Source organism: Corythoichthys intestinalis, chromosome 6 (assembly GCF_030265065.1).
Source record: "Corythoichthys intestinalis isolate RoL2023-P3 chromosome 6, ASM3026506v1, whole genome shotgun sequence".
Classification (NCBI taxonomy): domain Eukaryota; kingdom Metazoa; phylum Chordata; class Actinopteri; order Syngnathiformes; family Syngnathidae; genus Corythoichthys; species Corythoichthys intestinalis.
In genome coordinates, this window is record NC_080400.1 from 25,719,626 (window position 1) to 25,744,766 (window position 25,141).

Genomic DNA, 25,141 nt, shown 5'->3' on the forward strand with positions numbered 1-25,141 from the left:
GTCGGGAGGAGGCAAGGGAGTGTGACGCCGTTGCAAACGCGATGCTACTATGCTAGGTGGCTCCAATAATACCTGAATGTAGCCGATAGCCTACAAACTACGCCCACATGGTGCTTTGGTAGATATCACATATATACAGAACTAGATGCGAATGACAGACATGGGTGCATTAGCAACATGTATAATAAATAACTAGATGCATTAGTGAACAGCCGCCATCTTAAAGCAGTAGACTTCTCAGGAAGGCTCTGTTGTAGAGAACCTTCCCAGCGAAGCTAAGTAACTTTTCATCTAAAATGCTCCTAAATAGGCAAAACTTAACTTAAATCTATCTATAAATGATGAAACAGTTTTCAAACTTACACATGTCGAAAATAGACAGAAGGGAACTAATGCAATAATGGGAGTAATTTTAACAACTTTAACTGTTGATTCACAACATTAAATGACTTCCACACATACCAAAGGTTACTATCTAGTTATCGCAATATCCGCAATACCCCTGTGTCTAATTAAGTTTAGGATAAAGAATTGGGCTAGGGTCAGTTGTCCCCAAACCCCTTTAAACTTCACATTGTGTGACCTGTTTTTTTTTTTTTTAATATATATATATATATATATATATATTTATATATTTTTATTTATAAACATGAAAATTATCACCAGTTACTTTGCCAAGTAACTAATTACTCTTACATTCAGGCAACTGAGTTACTAACACAATTACTTTTTGGGAAAAGTAATTTGTAACTGTAATTAATTACGTTTTTTTAAAGTAAGATTAACAACACTGGTCACGGGCCACATCGTAGTTATGCGTTCCTTCAGAGAGGCGTTATGTCTGCCAACTAAGGCTGCCTAGATTAATCGATTAATAGACAACTCATCGGTTATCAAAAGAATCAACAACTATTTTGATCGTGAATTAATCTTTGTTATTACTTAACCATTGACCTAAAAATTGTCCAAATCCCCTTTTTTGAGTCTTTTAACAGCAAATATTGTCTAACACAATATGTATAATGTATATTTTAGTTAAACTTGATAGAAATGAAACTTAAATGGTGCAAATAAAAAGGAAAGAAAAAAGTTTTTGAAATTTATAGTATTTCAAATTGTATATATTTTTAAAATTTATTAACATTTTTTAATAAAAAAGGGAAAGACGAAATGTTTTTTATTTTGTAATTTTTAAAACAGTAAATATTATCAGATATTTTTTCAGAATACAGTACATTTCATTATTTATTTAGTATTCTTAATTTTAATCATTTAAAATAAATAATGAAAAAACAAAAGAAAAATCTATATTCTCTCAAGTCGAGTCAAGATTTCTGTCACCTTCAATCTTTTCATTTCATTGTATTTGAATTTATTTGAACAGGTAACATGAAGTAGTAAGCGGAATATAGTGTTTACTTTCGCGGATCACACAAATTGGTGTGCTGGTCCGGATATAGCCCCCAGGCTTTTAGTTTGACACCTGTGATAAAGTAGTGTAGAATAGTGCATGAACATCATTCCTGTGCGTCTTTAAAATGAAAACCGGACTCATATCTGTACTGGTAGCCGTGTTAAATGAATTTTTAAATAATATATCAACGTCAACGGATGGAGCGGGTTCTTGCAAGGCTCGGCATTTGGCTTCACAGGGTTTAGGTCGCCATGGTAACAAATAAGAGCCTCCCTCAGAGCCTTTGCGGGGATTTAAGAGATAATGTGGAGTGGACATGGGCTGGTGGAAGTGTGTTTGTGTCTGAGTGGAAGAAGCAATTTTATTTTTGGTTAACCTCTCTGAGTGATGTGACAAAGATTAAGATTAAAGGTGAAGATCAGGGTGAAGGTTATGGATACCAGATGAGAGATCGCCTAATAAAGGAAGTGTGTGCGTGCACGCGTGCGTGCATGAGGGAAATTGTTGTTATTATAGATGACTCACTTGTTCTGTCCTTCAACTCAAGCTGTGACCCAACTGATGTGTAAATGGCAACGATTTAGAAGATTTATTGCCCTTTTAAAGAACTTTATTAACTCTTTGGCTGCCGAAGCTATTAACGTTCAATCCATTTGAACCCTCAGTCAAAATTGATTGGACATCTATTTAGGGCTGCAGCTATCGATTATTTTAGTAGTCGATTAATCGAAGAACCATTAGTTCGAATTATCGAGTAATCGGATAAGGAACATGGAAAACTAAATTACCTGAGCTGAGCCTCAAACGGTATAAAAAAAATTAATAAAGGAGGATCTATGTACAACAAAAAAAACAATTGGCTAACTTAGATAGCAAAAGTCCGCTAGTTCAAATGCTTTAAAATGCTAACTTTTTAACAATGATCTTAACAAATGGTTCAGACACATATTCCCACAAAAATAGGCTAAATATACCTATAAACTAAATTACAAATGCATTAAAAAAACATTAGCTCAAACAAAAACGTAGCTTATGTTAGTCTTCACAGGAAGCACCTGGATTCAGCCAAGTGAAATGAGGCAGACTAGAAGGCAGTGTATCCACCCAATAAAACTAAATGCAAACACTTTCAAAATCAACCATTACAACGCCACTTTAAACGAATACGCGAAGCAGCAAAATTTAATTTGAATCTTTTTTTCTAATCGAATACTCGAGTTAATCGAGTAAACGTTGCAGCACTACATCTGTTGCCGTCAATAAGTGTTTTTAATATACGATTCCTCATATGCGAAATTTAAGGGGGGGGGGGGGGGGCATGGTGGCCAAAAAGTGTCAATGCATGAAATTGACCTTCCTATATATATAAAAGTTGAAAAGCAATAAAACTGCAACAAAAATGAATGAAATGAACAAAAAAATATAATTTTATAATGGGAGCAAAATTATTTTTCAAACAGATCATGTGACTAGCACCTTAGGCGGTCATTTGCTTTGCATATAATTTTCAAAAAAAAAAAAAAAAATTAGGGGAGGGCAATTTTATTTTTCAAATGTTTTTTTTATCTTTGATTGAAAAAAAATATATTTTTTGATTAAAGCAATTTTTTTTCTTTGATGTCTTCAAATAGGTAAGACATGCTTACATTGTAGCCATATTATTGTTTATTGTTTACTCCTAAACACAAGTGCAATCAAATAAAAAACTACTTGGATAACACTCCTCAACCAGGACGAACTCCCATTTCATTTACACATGAAACTGTTTAAAATTCATTTAGTGCATCTTTAAAGGTGGGGGGGCACACTTCTAGACTCTGATCACATTCTCTTCTTATCTTTCGGTGGTTTTATTTTAGCTTTCACGGTGGGTTTAATCGTGCGTAGGAGTGACCGAAGAGAGGACTGATGCTGACTGGCCACGACTTGTTTTCTGGCAATGGTGCCCAGGAGAACACCGGAATGTAGCTGAGCAAAGAGATATCAATACTTTGAAAGGAGGACACGTCCGCAGGGGGCCCTGAACTTATATGAAGAGCATCAAAACCTCAGCTGTATGCAGGGAAACTCGCAAAGAGCTGTTGATGAAGATGTTTTAATTACAAGTTGTGTCCATAGGTTGACTGTTTGAGGATGATTTTAGAGTAAAACAGTCAAATTGCAACACAACGACCTACTAGAAGTTGCGGACCAGACGTGTTGCAATCAGCAAAAAGTTGCACTAAAATAAGTTCTTTTGCACGGCTCTAGCAAAGGATGTCTGCCCTGAATTCTGACACCAATTATTTTTTAAATCACATCGTGCGCGTCTATAGGAGGAGTGCCCATTAAAAAAGCGATCAACTCAGATGGCAAAAAGACCCGCTCATTTCATTTTAATTAAACTAAATAATGTGGGAAAATGGTCTTTAATCAGACAGAGGTGAATTTGAATTGGAATTGCAGGATAGCTTTGATACAAATAACTCACTGACTGGGTTTGTTCTTAATTGTGTTTTTGTGCCTCCCAGCTGGAAGAAATACGACAAACGAGGAGCTGGAAAGCATGCTGGAAAGTGACAATCCTGCTATTTTTACGTCAGGGGTAAGTTGCGCAACATATATACTATAACCAAATTCCACAAGAAAACTGCATTCACCGTAGTTTTCGCACTATAAGACGTACCTGACTATAAGCCGCCACCCACCAAATTTGGCACGAAAACGCCATTTGCTCACAGATAAGCCGCACTGGACTATAGGCCGCAGCTGTCTTCTCTGTATTATGGGATATTTACACCAAAATATATTCACCGGTAACACTTTATATTTGACAGCGCATCATACGACTGTCATAATACCAAATGAACCACCTTCACTGCTCCCTTTGCGGAGACAGTCAACCTCTGCTGCCACCTGCTGTCAACACTGTTGTTGTCCAACACGCCTCCTAGCATGCATTGCAGCGCTACAGATGTAAATAACAATCAAAATTCATGTCCTGTGCTAATTATTTCTACAGTTACTGTTCCATTTGTTTCAATAATTGCTAATTATGGTATTTGGTAACACTATTTCACAGTGGCACTATAGGACTGTCATTAAGCAATCATAATTATGACATGACACTGTCATGAGCATTAATTAATGCTCATAATAGAGGTCATTTAGTGTTATCTTTAGCAAATTATCTCACTTTTGAATGGATGTAAAAGATCCAAGCTGGACATAAATGGAGTTAGTGACATAATTTGCCGGATGACACTTAATGACATCTGTCATAAGCATTCAGTATTGCCCATGATAGTGTCATGTCATAGTTACTGTATGACGGTCTTATGACACCGCTGTCAAAAAAATTTACCTATTATACCAAATAAATCAACATATAAGCTGCACTGGACCATAAGCCGCAGGATTCAAAATGAAAGAAAAAAGTAGCGGCTTATAGTTCGAAAATTACGGTATTCATATATAAGCTGAATTGGACTATAAGTCGCAGGTATAGTCACTGGCAGCCAATGAGTTAACAAGGAAAATGCAAAATACTGTATTCTCCATTACTATCAAGGGTAGTGCAAAATAAATTTACCCCATGATACCAAATTTCTGGTTACCTTTGGTCATGCAAAAAAGTATTGATACATTTGCAATCAAATACGTTACCTGGATCCAACAATTCAGTAACCATAACATACCTGGTAACTTTCCAATTCTTTTGACAACCCTACTAAAGGCATACAGCTCATCAGGCTGTAAAAAAAAAAAAAACATATACATTAGGCCTGTCACGATAACAAATTTTAGTTGGCGATATATTGTCTCATAAATTAAATTAAATTAATTAAATATGGAATAGGTGAGAAACCCACTGTCATTTTTGTTGTCTGACAATTACAGCCCATTAAAAGTGGTAATTTGATCCAAAATGACTGTCATCTTGTCCTGCAAAGTGCGCATGCAACAAATTTGAAGCCAAATTATTATCGTTTATTGCATCATATTATCACTGCCAACCAGTTTTTTCGTGATGGCTGTCATTTTAAATTTATTCTTAAGTGTAGAATCTGAAATATATGCGAATGCCTCCAGAAATCTGAACATGACATGCTTTTATTTTGAAATGTTCACCGGAAGTACGTTTGTTAAGACACTAACCGTAAGCTTTACACTCAGTAAAAAGAAACAAAAACAAAATGCACTTCTCTCTCGTCATGCATGTTGTATCAGTAATAGATTTTTTTTTTCTTTTTTTCGCATCGCTAGCGAATTCTTTAATCCAGCCAGTTTTCATGTTTGATATGTCACCTTTTAACCACAATTTTGCATTGTGGAGAAGACTGTCAATGTTTTATAGCAGACTAAATTGGTTAGTACATTGCTTTTTTTCCATTAGCCTCAATGTAGCAATGCTAACATTTTACATAGAAGTGTTTCCTTATTTTGTATGTCTGAACTTTAATTCCACGGCGTGTTATTGGCCAATAAACATCTGTGAAAGCTACTGGAGTCTCCTATGTAATCAGCACGCACGTGTGCCGAGTGCACGCAGCACACACACGCACAAATGTATGCACGCACGCATGTGGCGATAAATCACAGCCTGGAAATTACCTCCCACATTTTTATTTAGCATGCGATAATTTGACTTATTGCATATCGTGACAGGCTTAATATACAGTGGTATCTCTACTTACAAAATTAATTGGTTATGGAAGTAATCTCGTAACCTACAAATTCCGAAAGTAGAGACGCCTATTCCATGTAAATGCCGTAATCCGTTCCAAGCACTACTGAAATGCTACATTAAATTTAAAACTGGAATAAAACAACAGCCAAACACATTTGAATCATTCCATATACCTAACTCAACATTATACTCAACTCAACCGTTAATATCTGTAAAGCAGTACATAATAGAACATAATGCAAAGCAAAAAAGAAAAAATATATGCAGGATCTTCTCTTCCGAATAAGGCAATGTCTTCTTCTTTCAAGAGATCGAACTTGTGGTGGACCACCGTCTCGGTGATTTCCTTTTCCTTAATCCAGAAGAGAAGAAATCTCTCCATCTAATCAAAAAACTCTTCGTGAGACAAAAACATGAGAAGGCTTGTGCTCTTTTGGCGAAGAAGTCGAGCCAACTACACCTATTCCTATACTATACTATACCTTTGCACGTCATCATACCGCGAATTCCAAAGTAAAACGTCATGAACTATAGGCTAAAAGGAGAACAGAATACTAAACCATGACGGGAAAGATTATGACCAATAGGGCAGCTGGATCTTATGGCGTGACATTTAAAAGCAGAACGCAGGAAGTACATGCGTATCTTTTACAGTAGTGCCCTGTATTTTTACCTCTCGTATCCTGAAATTTCTTACATAACAAAAGGCTTTATTTTCCGGCTGAGGCGTGTCATTACCTGAAACTTCCATTTGTAGAGACATTCGTAAGTATACAGTAAGTGCGCTGGACTACACTGTAAGCCGCAGGGTTCAAAGCAGAGGAAAAAAGTTGCAGTTTTTACTCACTGCAATTGAATGGCACTATTCAAGGCCAAACTTCACTTTAGCTCATTGGCTGCCATTGTTGGTGAAATATGAACCAGAGTGAAATAAACTGATTTGATATTGACCATTCAGTGACTTTGGCATACAACACAGATCAATAAACTTCTTTTTTCTAAATGCTTCCTGTATATTAAACGGGAAGTAATTAAAAATGGATTGGAAATTAATTAATTCACTACCACTGATGCTGATAGACATGCAAACAATTTGAACTGGGACGGCAGCAAGAAAAGACTGCCCGAACAACCAAATGTTCTGCTTTTGCTCTCTTTGTGGATCAGATCATTATGGACAACATCACCGAGCAGGCCATGAACGAGATTGAAACGCGGCACAATGAGATCATCAAGCTGGAGAACAGTATCCGCGAGCTTCATGACATGTTCATGGACATGGCCATGTTGGTGGAGAGCCAGGTGCAAACCCTTATGTTGCATCCGCTACGTGATGTTGTGTGTCAGTGCCAAATATTTAACCAGCGGGGCGTGTAACCACCCACCCACCCCCCACCCCTTCTAAAATTAGAACACAGACAAAAGACATTTGATCCCCTTTCTGTGGGGCAGGGATGTCAAACTCATCTGTGTCGCGGGCCACATCCTTATTATGGTTTCATTCATTTTGACTATTCAGATTGTCAATCAATCGTTTACAGACACTGGTGACCTCAAGATGGTACAAATCTTCTTTTACTGAGCATCCTAATAGCAAATATACTTTTATAGTCTATTTAACCCTTTAACACCATAGCCTATTTTGTCCGCCTTTATATTTCAAAGAAAAAAAAATTTCTCAATGGCCTGGTTGGGTCCCTTTTTTCAGGACACCATAACCCTCATGTCCAAACTTTTGTTTTCTTCACAGACCAATTATAATCAACATTTTGGACCCAAAAAGACAATATTCGTCAATATTTGTAATAGTGATGTCCAATTGACAACCAAACATGCTCAACAAACCGTTTTGAAGATTAGTAATATTTAATAAACCTTGTTAGGATAAACATTCAACAGAAAAAAGTAAGACTGAATAGTTTTATATTTGACAATTCAACACAAACAGCAGGTATGGTTATAGGTGTTTTTGGCCTTTACATATACAAATACAGTAGACCAACAGTGCAAATTAATGAGTATATATGTATATAAATATATATATATATATATATATATATATATATATATATATATATATATATATATATATATATGTATATAGTAAGGGTGTAACGGTACATGTATTTGTATTGAAACGTTTCGGTACGTGGTGCTCGGTTCAGAACGGCGGCGCACCGAACGAGTTTCTGACGTAATGTAACCCTTACTTTTCGAGGCTGTGAGTCGATCGGGTTACAGTTTTCTGTCTTCTGTACTATAATGAGGACCAACACGGTAGGACAGTATAACCCAGAAACGTCAACGGCGCGACAACGTGGCCGCCGCGAGAACGCAGTGAAACGCGGGCGTTAAAGTCAATCAGCCAATGCGCACCAGTCGCAGTGCGGCCGCGTGTTAGACGCGTCCCAGAAGCGGCTCAACACGACACACACGAAAAGAACAGCAGAGTATATTATTTGACGCGAGACGCGACCCTCCTGCGTCAATACTACTACTGGTAGCTAGGATCGGCCAGACCGGAAGTCACTCGTGTAAAAATACGGTGGATCCGGTCGATTTTCAAACTAATATGCAATCGTAACCCACTTTTTGAGTCCATCAGATCTCTTGAGTGGTAGATCGGGGTACAGTTGATTGTTTGTTGATTTACTGCTGTCTTCTCTGCTATCATAATAACCAACACGGCCCCGTGTTCAATACATAACCCTACTACCACAAAAAAACAAGTAGGAACTAATATTCAAATAGGAACTAAAGTTATACAACATAAAATATACAATATAAATGAATACTACATCATATTTGTAAAATATAAACACATAATAAAATAAATAATAGCCCATTTAAATGAAATAAATTGAAATGAGCTAAAACACCTGTTTTAAATAATAAGAATAATACACAGATCCTGCTTACACAATTAAATTTATTAATTTCTGTGTGGCGCTTTAACATGAGAAAATCCACCAATAAAGCTTTTCAAAACCGTTCATAAGGGGAAAAAAATGACTCATTGAGGCATTTCATTTGTAAAATGCATGTTTTAATCTTTGTCATTGGGATTGCTTTTCTCTTTAGCACAGGACTTCTTTTTTCTTCTTTCTTTCAGAAAGAAAGCTGACCAATACGCGGGGTTTGAAAGGCAAATTGTTGTTGGATTATCTTTAAATGCCCGCTACTTTTTGAGCAGAATTCTAGCTTTCTATAGGCTAATGTTCCTATTGTTGAAAGGTGTGTAATAAACAACTAGCACATTTATATTTTGCATTTTGTTTTCTTACTGTACCGAAAATGAACCTGAACCGTGACCTCAAAACCGAGATTTTTGTGTACCTTTACACCCCTAATCTAATATATATCATCTATGTATATATATGTATGTATATATATACACGCACACACACACACACACATATATATATATATATACTGTATATATACGTATATATCATCTAACACAAAAAGGGGTTGGAGGATATCTCTTTGTGAGGTTAGGTATTGCGCCCATCAGCTTATCAAAAGTATATACATGCAAACAAGCCTCTCGAACACACACATCTATATACAAATTGAAAATATTGGTAGTGAAAAAAAAAAAAATCAAATATAACATTGAAAAAATGTCTTTTCAAATATATTGACAAGAAACTAATTCGGTTCAATGTCTTCAGGCATGCCACTCAGTTCCCCCTTGAACAAGGCAAAGGGCTACGTCATACACTACGTCACATAGCCCACTCTTCCACCGTTTGCGCTGTCAGCCTGTCCCCAAATTGCCGACTCATCTGAAGAAAACAACGACAAATCTGGTCCATCCTCTTCCTCGAGTTGATGAACTAATGCATTAGCTTGCGCTAAATTTAGTTTTCGATTCATTCCAATATATTAAAAGTTTTCAGATGACGTCCTTTGTGACCTCACAATGACTGCTGGGACATGTAGTCTTTCGTAGTGCTTTCGGTTTTGAAAAACGACAAGAAATCATGGAAATATGGACACATGGTCCATGCAGCGTTTTCATGCTTCATGAGGGCAATAAAACTATAAAAATTAGGGCTGTCAAACGATTAAAATTTTTAATCGAGTTAATTACAGCTTAAAAATTAATTAATCGTAATTAATCGCAATTCAGACCATCTATAAAATATGCCATATTTTTCTGTAAATTATTGTTGGAATGGGAAGATAAGACACAAGACGGATATATACATTCAACATACAGTACATAAGTACTGTATTTGTTTATTATAACAATAAATCAACAAGATGGCATTAACATTATTAACATTCTGTTAAAGCGAACCGTGGATAGAAAGACTTGTAGTTATAGAAATTTTAGATTAAAACCCCTATTAATGTTTTTGTTTTAGTAAAATTTGTAAAATTTTCAATCAAAAAATTAACTAGTAGCCCGCCATTGTTGATGTCAATAATTACACAATGCTCATGGGTGCTTAAGCCATAAAATAAGTCGCACCCAAGCGCCAGCAGAGGGTGACAAACTCCCAAAAACCCAAGTAACAAGTGGACATTGTGACACTGTGCTGTCATTTTAATCTGTTTGAGCGGGGCATGTGCGTTAATTGCGTCAAATATTTTAATGTGATTAATTTACAAAATTAATTGCCGCCCGTTAACGCGATAATTTTGACAGCCCTGATAAAAATCGAATGACATCTCCTGTTTTACTTGGTCGATTGACTTCAAGTAAAAACGGGCGTGGACCTCAACTTCCTCACTTTCAAATGAGACCGACCAGTGGCATATGGGTGACATAATTACAGCGTGACGAGGCTTCAAAGATGATATGCGTAAACATTTTGCCGCCGACACGCCCAGTGTTAAAGGGTTAAATATACTGTACATCATTAAAAAAACAATAACTATTCCGTTTTGATTTTTAAAATATTTTAGACCTCCTTAAATTTCTGAAACTTTTAATTTTTTACACTCTGTTATACACTATTCTCGGACAGATATTAAGATTTTCTTACATTTTACCTTTGTTAAAGGGTTAAATATACATTATTAAAAAAACAGTCACTATTCTCTCTTGATTTTTAAAATATTTTAGACCTCCTTAAATTTCCTAAACTTTTAATTTTTTACACTATGCTATATACTATTGTCAGACAGGTATTAAGATTTTTTTTTTTACATTTCACTTTTGTAAAAATATATAATTAAAAAAACAGTAACTATTTTATTTAGATTTTTAAAATATTTTGGACCTCCTTAAATTTCCTAAACTTTAAATTTTTTACACTATGCTATATGCTATTCTCGGACAGGTATTAAGATTTTCCTACATTAAACTGATTTAAAAACTCTAAGTTCACGATAGGATTCAGAACACAGTGCACGTTTATACACTGTTAAAAACGAAACAATTCTCCACAACAAAACTGCAAAACAGCAAAAGGTGAACAAGTCAACTACTGCAAACTTTATATTGCTATCTGTAGTACTCGATCTTTATTGAGCACTACAGAAACTTTAATTGAATTTTATTGTTGTACATGTCAATCCACTTGTATTACGTTCGCGGGCAGCATAAAATAATTTGGTGGGCCGCATCTTGTCGCTGGGCCTTGAGTTTGACCCCTGTGCTATGGCGTGTGTTGTTAATATGACATATTATTTCATACACTTTTAAAATCGACAATCCAGGTTGAGCACAATGGAGAGGACACTACTTTTCTCCCTATTTCAAAGCCTCAAACTGATTTTTCAGTTGCATTTATCCATTTTGGCTCTCAAGCTTTCTTATGAACACATGCCATGTTTTTCCCTGAGCTCACGGAGGCTTTAATTGCAAATGATAATTGAATGAACTAACCTTTCTGTTTTAAAATGCCACACGATTGTGTTAATTTTGCTTCTCTCAGTTTCTCTTCCATCACTTTACCATTAACGTGACTTGTCTCTACCTCTCATTTTTCCACACTTTTGTTTGCACATCATTGGCACTAAGCGCCAGAGTACACAGCAGCCAGCTGACGCACAAAGGTAATTGACTTCTATTTTTATTTCATATCCACTTGTTGCAATCACTTGTTCAATAAGATTTTTGCCTGGAATATTAATGGGATATGATTTGGCTTCAGATATGAATGCACCAAATCCTGCTATGTGTGTTCTAAGTTTATAACTAAATCAAGCTTTATTGTAAGAATGTTCCATGTACTATATTTTGATTTTTTTTTTTTTTAAGAAAAAATAACATTGGCTTCCACTGATGACAGCGATTGTTCTCTGACTGCCCTCCCAGTTCAAATAGATTGGCAGGTCCTTGAAACTAAGCCTTTAATTCTCTGATATTCACCAGATTTGGGTAAAAAACTATCGATGCCTTAATCAACTCATCTTACAAAACAATGGCATTCTTTAAGGACATGATTTATTTGATATTTACAATATTTGGCCTAATCACAGTAACAGAGTTGCAAATCCATACTCGTATTAGCTTTTTCTTAGGACTACAAGCTAGCTTTTAAGCTACCTGTTGCCACTGATAAAAAGAACAAACCTCCAGATTAAAAAAAAAAAAAAAAAATACCAAAAGAAATTAATTTTATTCTGATCATATGTATAACAGGGTTGGATGAGGTAGAGTGAGACATTCAATCAAGGCTAGGCATATGCATGATATTCTGACGGTATGATAACCGTAAGCCAAAATATCTCGGTTTCACGGTGCTGGAATTACAGCTCTAAAATGTGTTACTTTGAGATATCTGGGTTAAAATAAAAATACAATGTTCCATTGAACTAGGTTTTTATTTTTCAAAACATATTAACAATTTGGAGCATAAGTATAATGTTAAGTTAAAATAAATGAATAAATGAATACATATTGAAATAAAAATAAATGCAGTCCTTTAGGTGAGCCTAAACCCACGGCCACAACTCAACATTATTACCATCAGAACACAAATGATTGAATTATTTTAAATTAAAAGTGCATGTGTATGACTTGTATCATGTTTACATTATACACACTCTCTCTTTCTCAACACAGAGAGTTGCCAGAGAGAAAAAACACACGTTTTACCACCGTTAGACACACTAAACATGCTGGAGTTAACTCTCGTGGGAAACATTCATGACAGTGTTTACTAACTTTTAATTTTGTATAAATGCGAAATCATATTTGGAGGTATTGCCTCCTAGGCAGCCACCCTCCGCAAACATGTTTTACATGTTGGTTGGCCCTCTTCCTCTAAGCTGCGGCCGTCTGTAACTCTTATGTTGCCGAAGTATTCCCATACCAGCGATTTCGTTTCCTTCGATTGGGAAAAATTTCACCTCTCCAGCCATCGTGTAGCACAGCTGACTCACTGACACTGAGCAACAACCGGTGGGGGAGGGTTGAGCCTTGCAGCTGCAAGTGAGGTATTTGTCCATGCATTTTTGGGACATATAAAATAGCTAATACCTTAGAGACGGTATGACGGAAAATTTTTGCAGTTTTGAAACCTTGATGTTTTATTACCACAGTATAACTTGAAATCGTCAATCGGGACATGTCTAATTCAAGGCTATCGATTTTATAAAAATATGAAAAAAAGAAATACGGATATTAACTAGCGCTATTCATTCTTTTTGAAAACTGACTGATGATTTCAAGTCTAGCATAACATGTGACTCACTGCTTTTTTCTTCTACCAGTATAAAAGGTTGACGGTAACAGCACTGCATGCATGTTGTTGTTACTTGTTCCACCAATAATATTAAATATTTGAAATATTACATTTTTAAAACAAATGTCCCCAAGAGACAACAATGAAACAAATAATACCAAAAGTAAAAAAAGAAATTTCATTTGGACTGTTTTGAGATTCAGTTTAGTCATTAGGTGCGGTGGGACAAGTAGATTTACTCAGAAAGTATTAGTATTTTGTATGAAGATTATTCAACATTAGAAGAGTGAGACGTAAAATGTCCTCCAATTCAGGAACGATTCAACAGCACAGACTGCTATTTTTTTGTCATGCAGGGCAATCTGGTGAACAACATCGAGTGCATCGTGCAGGAGGCCCAGGACTATGTGGAGCAAGCAAAAGACACCATCCCCAAATGCAAGAAGTTTAAAAAGACCAACAGGCGGGTGAGAGTACTCTTATTATCTGGAAACTAACTTTTCCCTCTCTCCCTCCTTTCCTTCTCTTTCATGTCAACCCCAATCCTCCTCATTCCGACTTATGCCAGGGAGAGATGATAGACCGCATAGAGTACAATGTGGAACACTCGGTAGACTATGTGGAGAGGGCTGTTTCAGACACTAAGAAAGCAGTTAAATACCAGAGTAAAGCTCGGAGGGTGAGTGACAAGCGGTCGGAGGGCGTGACAAGCATGTGGCATGTGTTGTAAATGTTGTCTGCATGCACGCTGCAGTGTATGTCCTGCATGTGGAGCAAGTGTGCTGTGTTTGAGTCGCCACACATCTAAGGCCATATTTATGGCAGCTTTTACATCCACCAGATAGTAATACTATGGAGAATCAGGAGTGCCAAAATTAAATGAATTATATGCATAATGAAATAAGTGACTGAATTTTATTATTTCAGTATATATTACAATATTTATTGATGTATTTAATATTGTTCTCAAATTTTGATTTACTGTATTTCAGTTTATTTTGATGTTAATATACTGTAATTTTTGCACGATAAGCTGCCGTTTTGTAAAGCTTTCAACTAGGGCTGCAGCTATCGAATATTTTAGTAATCGAGTAATCGACTGAAAATTCTTTCGATTAATCGAGTAATCGGATAAAACATTTTTTTTTTTTTATTTTAGGTAACGAGCAATTATAAATATACATGAGAAAAAAAGACATTTAATCCAATATTGAACAATTTTCAGTCAATCAATGTCTTTATTTTCAATGTACATTGTTGAAAACAGCCAACAATTGCATCTCAGATGTGACTAGAAAAAAAAAATCACTGCTTTCACTCAAAAAACTTCTAGATCTTATTAAAAAAACAAAAAAACATATTTCTTACCTAAAAATGTAATTACTCTTGATAACACACATCACTTGAAAGCTATGTGTTTTTCCCACGTGTTTAAATTGAATTTCCATTTGTGTCAAGCTATTTTTAAGTTCTAGTTAAGTTTTGAGTTAGACTAAACTGTAAGTACTGATAGGATTTTGAGTTTTTGCAGTGTTCAAAATAAATGTATGATACCTGCTTTATTGGAGCACATTAGGGACCAGTGCTACTTGGTGTTTTATTCTGCAATGACTACTGAGCTAAAACTGACAGTTAGCTTTATTATGTTTTAATTTTACACCCTCATCACTCTACAGCGCTGTGTTTTTACAGATTAAATAAAGCCTGTATGTAAAACACGATAGCCACGCATCGACAGTGGTCATAATCAATAGAAAGCTAACCCTCCGAAGGGCTAACGTTACGTGAGCGTCTGACAGTAACATTATATTTATTAGCGCTGAGAAGTCTACTGCTTAAAGGTGGCAGCTGTTTAGTAACGCTGCCCAGACGCGGCTGAGTCTGTCATTTCGCATCTAGTTCTAAATGCATGCGATATCTATGAGACGCATAGGACACTACCTGCTACCACACTAGCATCATGCGGGCGTAGTTTTTAGCAACGTTAGCGAAGTTTGTAGCGGCTGTCGGCTGCAGTAAAATTGTTGTTTTTTTTTGTTGTTGTTGTTTTTTTAAATTGCTTCTTCCTCTGCGCACATGACGTCAGCGCGTTGTCCCGCATTAAAAGTAGTCCGGGCAAAACGTGATGCTTAGAGTTGGCAAAATGAAACGATTCCTCGAGGTGAATAAAATTACTCGGATCAGTTTTCAAACTGGAGTTACTAGAGTTGCTCGAGTATTCGTTTCAGCTCCACTTTCCACCCTGTGGGTCATAGTCCAGTGCGCCTAATTTATGGATATTTTGTAGGTTAATAAGTGAGCCTGTCGCGATATGTAATAAGTCAAATTATGTAATCACACGGTAAATAAAAATGAGGTCAGTAATTTTCCCCGCTGCGATTTATCGTCGCGTGCTTGCATACATTTGCGCGTGCGTGTGTTTGCATGTGCTGCATGCAATCGGCAAACGTGTGGGTTGAGTACATATGAGATTCCAGTTCCTTTAACAGATGTTTATTGGTCATTAACACATTGCAGAACTAAAGTTCAGACAAAATAAGAACACACATCTATGGTATATTAAACACTGTAAAACGTTAGCATTGCTACATTGAGGCTAATGGAAAAAAGACAATGTACAGCGGTACATTGACAGACGATCGCTACGACGGATGATCTTTTCGACATCTGACGTAAAATTTGACTCGCCATTTGTTTCTATAGCCAACGACATGCTTGAAATATGACGATTTATGGCAGCGCCGGAGTTTGTTTTCCCGTAAGACGGACGCAAGGTGGATTTTCTTGTAATAATAATAATAATATTAATAATACATTTGATTTATAACGCACTTTACATTTGAAAAACAAATCTCAAAGTACACATTGCCCCCCCCAAAAAAAATAATAAAAAAGACTAAGAATAAAAGAGTAAAAGCAAAACAGACAGAAGCACAGATAAAATCAGATACCAATCAGATAAAAATTAGACAGTCAAATAAAATTAGCTAGAATAAGCTTTTTTAAAAAGGTGAGTTTTTAGTCCTTTTTTAAATGCATCCACCGTCTGCGGGGCTCTGAGGTGGTCTTGTGAGAGAAATCAACATGGGTTTCAAGAATGTTTGTGCGGAGGGTGAAAAAAGGAAAAAGGTGTGGCTTACCATTGAAATGAAGATGGAAATGATAGAAAAATATGAGCGTGGTGTGCGAGTCCATGAACTGGCTTGACAATACAGCCGTAGAATGTCTACGATCTCCAAGGTCCTCCTCCGACTTCCATTCGCCAGTCTTTATAAGTTAAGGTGACAATTATTATCATTGTAACATCGCCAAAAAAATCGCCAGCTTCGTCAGGTTTTTAATCACTCATTTCAGAACTTGTGCAACACAACGTGCCTACTGTCCGCTGCAGCTGAACACAAAAAGTGAAAGTAAAAAGCCCTCTCTCACTCTGTCAGCCGAGCAGTGCGTTCAGGTACACCACGCAAAACACATCCGCCACATTACAACCCGATTCGTTACGTTACATACAGGTGTACATTATTATCATTGCTATTATTATATTATTATTCTATTTTTTTCCCACTGTAGACTGCTATAAAAACATTGGCAGTATTCTCCAAAACGCAAACTTGCAGGTAAAAGGACACTTCAAACATGAAAACTTGCTGGTTTACAACATTTGCAAACAATGCAAAAAAAATCGGGAAAATGTACAACTGACACCACATACATAATGAAAATAGGAGACAAGTGCACTTTTTTTTAACTGAATGTAAAGCTTATGGTAAGCGGCTTAATGAACGTACTTCCGGTGAACATTTCAAAATAAAAGCATGTCATAAAGATGTTACTCTTACATTCTGTACTTCCAATTCAACACGAAGCTTTATGAAAAGCTGATTATGAAAAATCTGATTAGCAATGAATAATTTGGCTTCAAATTTGCTAACATGGGCTGTTTGCAGGACAAGATTACAGTCATTTTGGATCAAATCAACACTTTTGATGGGCTCTATTTGGCAGAAAACCAACATGGTGTTGGATTTCTCACCTATTTTATATTCTACATACAATTACCCTGCTTTCAAATGGCAAGTTATGCATTGTGTGTGTGCATGTTCGTGTGTTTGTTTGTTTTTAACATTTATTATTATATTTATTATAGCTTGCGTTTTATTTTACAATCACAATTTAATAGATTTGAATGTGTGATTAATAGGATACCCTAGTTTTCGCACTATAAGGCGCACCTGACTATAAGCCGCAGCCCACCAAATTTGGCACGAAAACGGCATTTGTTCATAGATAAGCCGCACTGGACTATAAGCCGCAGCTGTCCTCACTGTATTATGGGATATTTACACCAAAAGATATTAACCGGTTCAACCTTATTTGACAGCGGCATCATACGATCGACTGTCACAAGACCAAATGAACCATCATTAAACTTTGAACCAATTACTGCAAAGCTTTATTGCTTCAAGAAGCTTCATTTGGCCATCACTGCTCCCTTGGGGGAGACAGTCAACCTCTGCTGCCACCTGGTGTTGACTATTGTCATCCAACATGCCTCTTAGCATGCATTGCAGCGCTACAGATGTAAATAACAATTGAAAATCATGTTCTGTGCTAAATATTTCTTCAGTTACTGTTCCAATTGTTTCATCAATTGCTAGTTATGGTATTTGCTAACACTTTATTTGACAGTGGTGCCATAAGACTGTCATTACACAATCATAATTATGACATGTCTCTGTCCTGAACGTTCATGAATGCTTATAACAGATGTCATTAAGTGTTATCCAGCAAATGATCTCAGTTTGAATGGATGCAAAAGATTCAAGATGGACAAAAATTGAGTTAGTGACATAATTTGCCAAATGACACTTAATGACATAAGCATTCAGTAATGTCCATGATAGTGTCACGTCATAATTTTGATGATCTTATGACAGTTTTATGACACCGCTGTCAAATAAAGTTACCTAAAAAAATCAACAAATAAGACGCACTGGACTATAAGCCACAGGTATCAAAATGAAGGAAAAAAGTAGCGGCTTATACTCCGAAAATTACGGTATATTGTCACTACACTAGTGGTTGAATTGGTTACAAAAAGACAATAATATCGCCATCGGCAATAATTTATGAGACAATGTATTGCCTACTAAAATTTTGTATCGCAACAGGCCTACTAATGAGCAGCATGTCTTGTGGTGTAAATATCCCACATTATGGACACCTGTCGCTTATGGCCCAGTGTGGCTTAAATATGGACAAATTCTGTTTTCTTGTGAAATCTGGTGACTGCGGCTAATAGTTGGGTGTGCCTGACAGTTCAAGAATTATTTTAAACTTTTATTCATCTACTTTCATTTTTGTTCATCTCAACATTTCAAATAAATACATACGTATTGCCCACTTGTGGTCTAATTACACAGGCAAGCAAGCGGAAACTCCAGGTAACTTACAGATTTGTGTAGCACCAGATGTTCGTGGCTGCAGGTCTTAATACACGGCAAGCCTCGTTGAAAACTGCAAAATCATGGCAGCGATAAGCTTTTTTTTTTTTTGTTGAATTTTTTCTTTTACACTCAATGCAAGCATTTTTGGGTGGTTTTTGCATTGTGATTATATTATGTATTTTTCTTTTATGTGTTTTAAATCTTTTGTATGTATTGTCTAGCACTTGTCGGAACCATTGAGACTGTAATAAAGTTTATTATTATTATTACTATTGAAATAAATTAATAAAAGCTGAAATAATTGAACAAAATGAAAAAAAAAAACATGAAAATTGAAATATGTAACATTTAACTAAGTCAGTACAAATGCAAATAAAATCTCAAATATAAATATAATATAATAAATACATTATGTATATATGTATTTTGAAATATATCAATAAATATTTAAATACTTTTTTTTTAAATGACCACAAAAAAAAAATTTTTTTTTTCATCATGTATTCAAATAATTTTGGTACTCCTGGTACTTCATACAACACTTCAATGAAATCGTGTCAATCCAAAGAAAAAAAATGAAGTTAGAACTTTTTCGAATTCAACACTAGTAACACAACTTCTTACAGTCTTTCACAATGCTTGCCATTTCAAGCTACAGTCGGGCAAATAAGTATTTAGTCAACCACCAATTGTGCCAGTTCTCCTACTTGAAAAGATTAGAGAGGCCTGCAATTGTCAACATGGGTAAACCTCAACCATGAGAGACAGAATGTGGGAAAAAAACAGAAAATCACATTGTTTGATTTTTAAAGAATTTATTTCCAAATTATAGTGGAAAATAAGTATTTGGTCACCTACAAACAAGCAAGATTTCTGGCTGTCAAAGAGGTCTAACTTCTTCTAACGAGGTCTAACAAGAGTCCACTCGTTACCTGCATTAATGGCACCTGTTTTAACTCATTATCCGTATAAAAGACACCTGTCCACCACCTCAGTCAGTCACACTCCAAACTCCACTATGGCCAAGACCAAAGAGCTGTCGAAGGACACCAGAGACAAAATTGTAGACCTGCACCAGGCTGGGAAGACTGAATCTGCAATAGGTAAAACGCTTGGTGTAAAGAAGTCAACTGTGGGAGCAATTATTAGAAAATGGAAGACATACAAGACCACTGATAATCTCCCTCGATCTGGGGCTCCATGCAAGATCTCACCCCGTGGCGTCAAAATGATAACAAGAAAGGTGAGCAAAAATCCCAGAACCACACGGGGGGACCTAGTGAATGACCTACAGAGAGCTGGGACCACAGTAACAAAGGCTACTATCAGTAACACAATGCGCCGCCAGGGGACTCAAATCCTGCACTGCCAGATGTGTCCCCCTGCTGAGGCCAGTACATGTCCAGGCCTGTCTGCAGTTCGCTGGAGAGCATTTGGATAATCCAGAAGAGGACTGGGAGAATGGGTTATGGTCAGATGAAACCAAAATAGAACTTTTTGGTAGAAACACAGGTTCTCGTGTTTGGAGGAGAAAGAATACTGAATTGCATCCGAAGAACACCATACCCACTGTGAAGCATGGGGGTGGAAACATCATGCTTTGGGGCTGTTTTTCTGCAAAGGGACCTGGACGACTGATCTGTGTAAAGGAAAGAATGAATGGGGCCATGTATCGAGAGATTTTGAGTGAAAATCTCCTTCCATCAGCAAGGACATTGAAGATGAGACGTGGCTGGGTCTTTCAGCATGACAATGATCCCAAACACACACCAGGGCAACAAAGGAGTGGCTCCATAAGAAGCATTTCAAGGTCCTGGAGTGGCCTCTGCAGTCTCCAAATCTCAACTCCATAGAAAATCTGTGGAGGGAGTTGAAAGTCCGGGTTGCCCAACAACAGCCCCAAAACATCACTGCTCTAGAGGAGATCTGCATGGAGTAATGGGCCAAAATACCAGCAACAGTGTGTGAAAAGCTTGTGAAGAGTTACAGAAAACGTTTGGCCTCCATTATTGCCAACAAAGGTACATAACAAAGTATTGAGATAAACGTTTGGTATTGACCAAATAATTATTTTCCATCATGATTTGCAAATAAATTCTTTAAAAATCAAACAATGTGATTTTCTGTTTTTTTTCTCCCCACTTTCTGTCTCTCATGGTTGAGGTTTATCCATGTTGACAATTACAGGCCTCTTTAATATTTTCAAGTGGGAGAACTTGCACAATTAGTGGTTGACTAAATACTTATTTGCCCCAATGTATAATGCTGAGTATGTATTATTTTGGCTATAGAAAGCAAAACCGATTTGGACACTTTGCCCTAATGACAAAAAAACATCACTGTGGAGAAACTGCCATCTACTGGTTTCTAATAGAACAGCAACCTTTCCTGACGATCAATAAAGTATGGTTGTAGTTCATTTACAATGAATTTTATTTTACAATGCCATCAACCTTTAAAAATGATTAACATTTTTTCATAATTCTAGCATCTATAAATATTCACTTCTCTCCTCCCTTGTTAAAGTTTGACTTGACTGACAAAATACATTTTTGCTTATGCAAAGATTACGGTACTTTTTTGTTTGTTTTTTTTTAAGTAGGCAACTTTTGAATTCCTGTGACATTTAGGGTCTTTCTTTGAGCTGTTTTGCTGCCAATGACAGCGATAGACATCCAATCCACTTTAACTTCCATTTAAATGGATAAAAATGAATTGATATGGACAATTCTGGAATTACTCCTTGTGTGGTTGCTCTTTAAACATTTCTGACATTCCATTCCTCCCTCATGCAGAAGATGATCCTGATAGGAGGTTGTATTGCTGCTTGTTTGAGCGTCCTCATAATTTGTCTGGCAGTTGGCCTGAGTTAGGACATGACAAGAACCTTGCCGAGCCGACTTTGACGATCATAAAGAGACCCATTTTACTGTTGTAAATGGACTTTGTACCAAGTGCTGCTTGTAAAGAATGACGAAGAGGCCTGACATACAATGTAAACCTACCTTTATCGCACAGTACCTGCAGAGCTTTGCATGTTTTCCCTACCAAAGTAAATCAACCAAAAAACAATTAAAGGGGACATAACAAATGAAAATTTACTTACACTTAGTTTTACATTATCGAAATAATTTTGCCTTTGGAGTACCAAATGTGAAAACAAAATCATGGTTTTGTGGCTCTTTGTTTTATTTAAACAGTCAAATGCCAGTTTTATTTGGTTCCTTATTTGCATTTTGACCAGAAGGTCAAAGATATGCCTTTTAATACTCTTATGTTGCAGACCTTCTTTCTAAACTCTTAGAGTTGTCCGACAATAACTTTTTAACGGATAACCGATATTGTCCAACTCCAAATATCCGATACCAAATATCCCAAAAATCGATTCTGATATATGCGGTTGTAGACTTAATATATTATGGCTAACTGTTTTGTGACTGGATGATTAAATAATGATAAATGTAACAACTTCAGGGTTTTCCAAATGAACATTGTGTGAAAAATAAGAGAACAACTGAAGTTGTGGAAAAACTGCCTATACTGCACCCCTACCGGTATATTTATTGTTGAAATCACTCTGCTCACTTAACAATTCCAAAGAATCTTAGTTTGGAGACATCTAATGGTCAATAAGCATAACTGTTGTGCCAAGATGTGGCCGGCCCTTGTACACAGGCTTTTACGTACAGTGGGGCAAGTAAGTATTTAGTCAACCACTAATTGTGCAAGTTCTCCCACTTGAAAATATTAGAGAGGCCTGTAATTGTCAACATGGGTAAACCTCAACCATGAGAGACAGAATGTGGGGAGAAAAAAAACAGAAAATCACATTGTTTGATTTTTAAAGAATTTATTTGCAAATCATAGTGGAAAATAAGTATTTAGTCAATACCAAAAGTTCATCTCAATACTTTGGTGTGTACCCTTTGTTGGCAATAACGGAGGCCAAACGTTTTCTGTAACTCTTCACAAGCTTTTCACACACTGTTGCTGGTATTTTGGCCCATTCCTCCTTGCAGATCTCCTCTAGAGCAGTGTTTTTTGACTGTCGTTGGGCAACACAGACTTTACACTCCCTCCACAGATTTTCTATGGGGTTGGGAGCTGGAGACTGGCTAGGCCACTCCGGGACCTTGAAATGCTTCTTACGAAGCCACTCCTGTGTTGGCCTGGCTGTGTGTTTGGGATCATTGTCATGCTGAAAGACCCAGCCCCGTCTCATCTTCAATGCCCTTGCTGATGGAAGGAGATTTTCATTCAAAATCTCTTGATGCATGGCCTCATTCATTCTTTCCTTTACACAGATCAGTCGTCCTGGTCCCTTTGCAGAAAAACAGCCCCAAAGCATGATGTTTCCAACCGGTGCCTCACAGTGGGTATTAGAGGTGTGCAAAATTTCCGATTTAGATTATTCGCGATTCGGCCGTGGAAGATTCGAGAACGATTCACAAACATCCAAATTCCGATTATTGAAATATGCCAAGTAAAGCGGAAGTACAACACACTCAGCGCGCCGCGCGGTCAATGAGCAACGGAGCGAGAGTAGCTAAACATCATGCTTCTCATTACCCGGCCCCTCGGGTAATGCCAATGCTCAACTCACGGCTCTAGCTCAACTCATGCCACGAGATAAAAAAACACACAACAACATACCTGAAGCTGCTCCAAAAGTACGTCATGCACATAATGTTACGGTAGATATCATTTATATAAGACTAGATGCACTACGGTAGCGGTAGCGTTTGCAGCACATCTACAAAAAGCTAGATGCAGACGTAGGAAACGGCCGCCATCTTAAAGCAGTACACTTCTCTGCAAGGCTGTTGTAGCGAACCTTCCAAGGAAACCTAATTAACTTTTTATCTAAAATACTCCTAAATCGGTAAAATATTGACTTGAATCTATCTTTAAAATAGTTTTAAAACTTTCACATGTCGAAAGTTGACAAAAGGGAAATTATGGATTAACGGGAGCAATTTTAACAACTTTAACGGTTGATTCACAACATTAAATTAATTGAATGTAGTTTAAAGCTGCTGATACAGAATGGGGACTGGAGTTTTTTTATTTACTGTTATTTTTGTATATTTGTTTACTGCTATATGTTAACTTGATACTGAAATAGTAGTTTGGTTTAGCCTGAGAGTATTTTTGAACAATTTTGGAACAAATGTACAAAATATTTAAAAAAAAAAAAAAAAAAAAAGGGGGGGGGGGGGGTGCATCAATAATCGTTTTAGAATCGAATCGGACCATCTGAATCATAATCGTAATCGAATCGTTAGGTGCCCAAAGATTCCCAGCTCTAGTGGGTATGGTGTTCTTTGGATGCTATTCAGTATTCTTTCTCCTCCAAACACGAGAACCTGTGTTCCTACCAAAAAGTTCTATTTTGGTTTCATCTGACCATACCACATTCTCCCAGTCCTCTTCTGGATCATCCAATTGCTCTCTAGCAAACCGCAGAACCCTGGTGGCGCATTGTGTTACTGATTGTTACTCTGGTCCCAGCTCTCTGTAGGTCATTCACTAGGTCCTCTCGGTGGTTCTGGGATTTTTGCTCACCGTTCTTGTTATCATTTTGACGCCACGGGGTGAGATCTTGCATGGAGCCCCAGATCGAGGGAGATTATCAGTGGTCTTGTATGTCTTCCATTATCTAATAATTGCTCCCACAGTTGATTTCTTTTACCTATTGCAGATTCAGTCTTCCCAGCCTGGTGCATTTTGCCTCTGGTGTCCTTCGACAGCTCTTTGGTCTTGGCCATAGTGGAGTTTAGAGTGTGACTGACTTTGTGGACAGGTGTCTTTTATACCGCTAATGAGTTAAAACAGGTGCCATTAATACAGGTAACGAGTGGAGCCTTGTTAGACCTCGTTAGAAGAAGTTAGACCTCTTTGACAGCCAGAAATTTTGCTTGTTTGTAGGTGACCAAATACTTATTTTCCACTCTAATTTGGAAAT

General features: G+C 36.8%; 1 protein-coding gene across 3 annotated transcripts in view; it reads left to right on the forward strand.

Annotated features, from left to right (window-relative positions):
• Positions 1-25,141, forward strand: part of stx1a (syntaxin 1A (brain)) — a 156,559-nt gene that overhangs the window by 124,656 nt on the left and 6,762 nt on the right. Inside the window, exons 7-10 of one of the 3 annotated variants that reach the window (XM_057838390.1) lie at positions 3,925-3,998; positions 7,251-7,385; positions 14,086-14,196; positions 21,972-22,896. In XM_057838390.1, coding sequence (XP_057694373.1) covers positions 3,925-3,998; positions 7,251-7,385; positions 14,086-14,196; positions 21,972-22,049 — 398 coding nt within the window. In that variant the 3' untranslated portion in view covers positions 22,050-22,896. Of the gene's footprint in view, positions 1-3,924; positions 3,999-7,250; positions 7,386-14,085; positions 14,409-21,971; positions 22,897-25,141 lie in introns of those variants that run through there. The other 2 variants (XR_009063436.1, XM_057838389.1) reach the window with 2 other exon arrangements.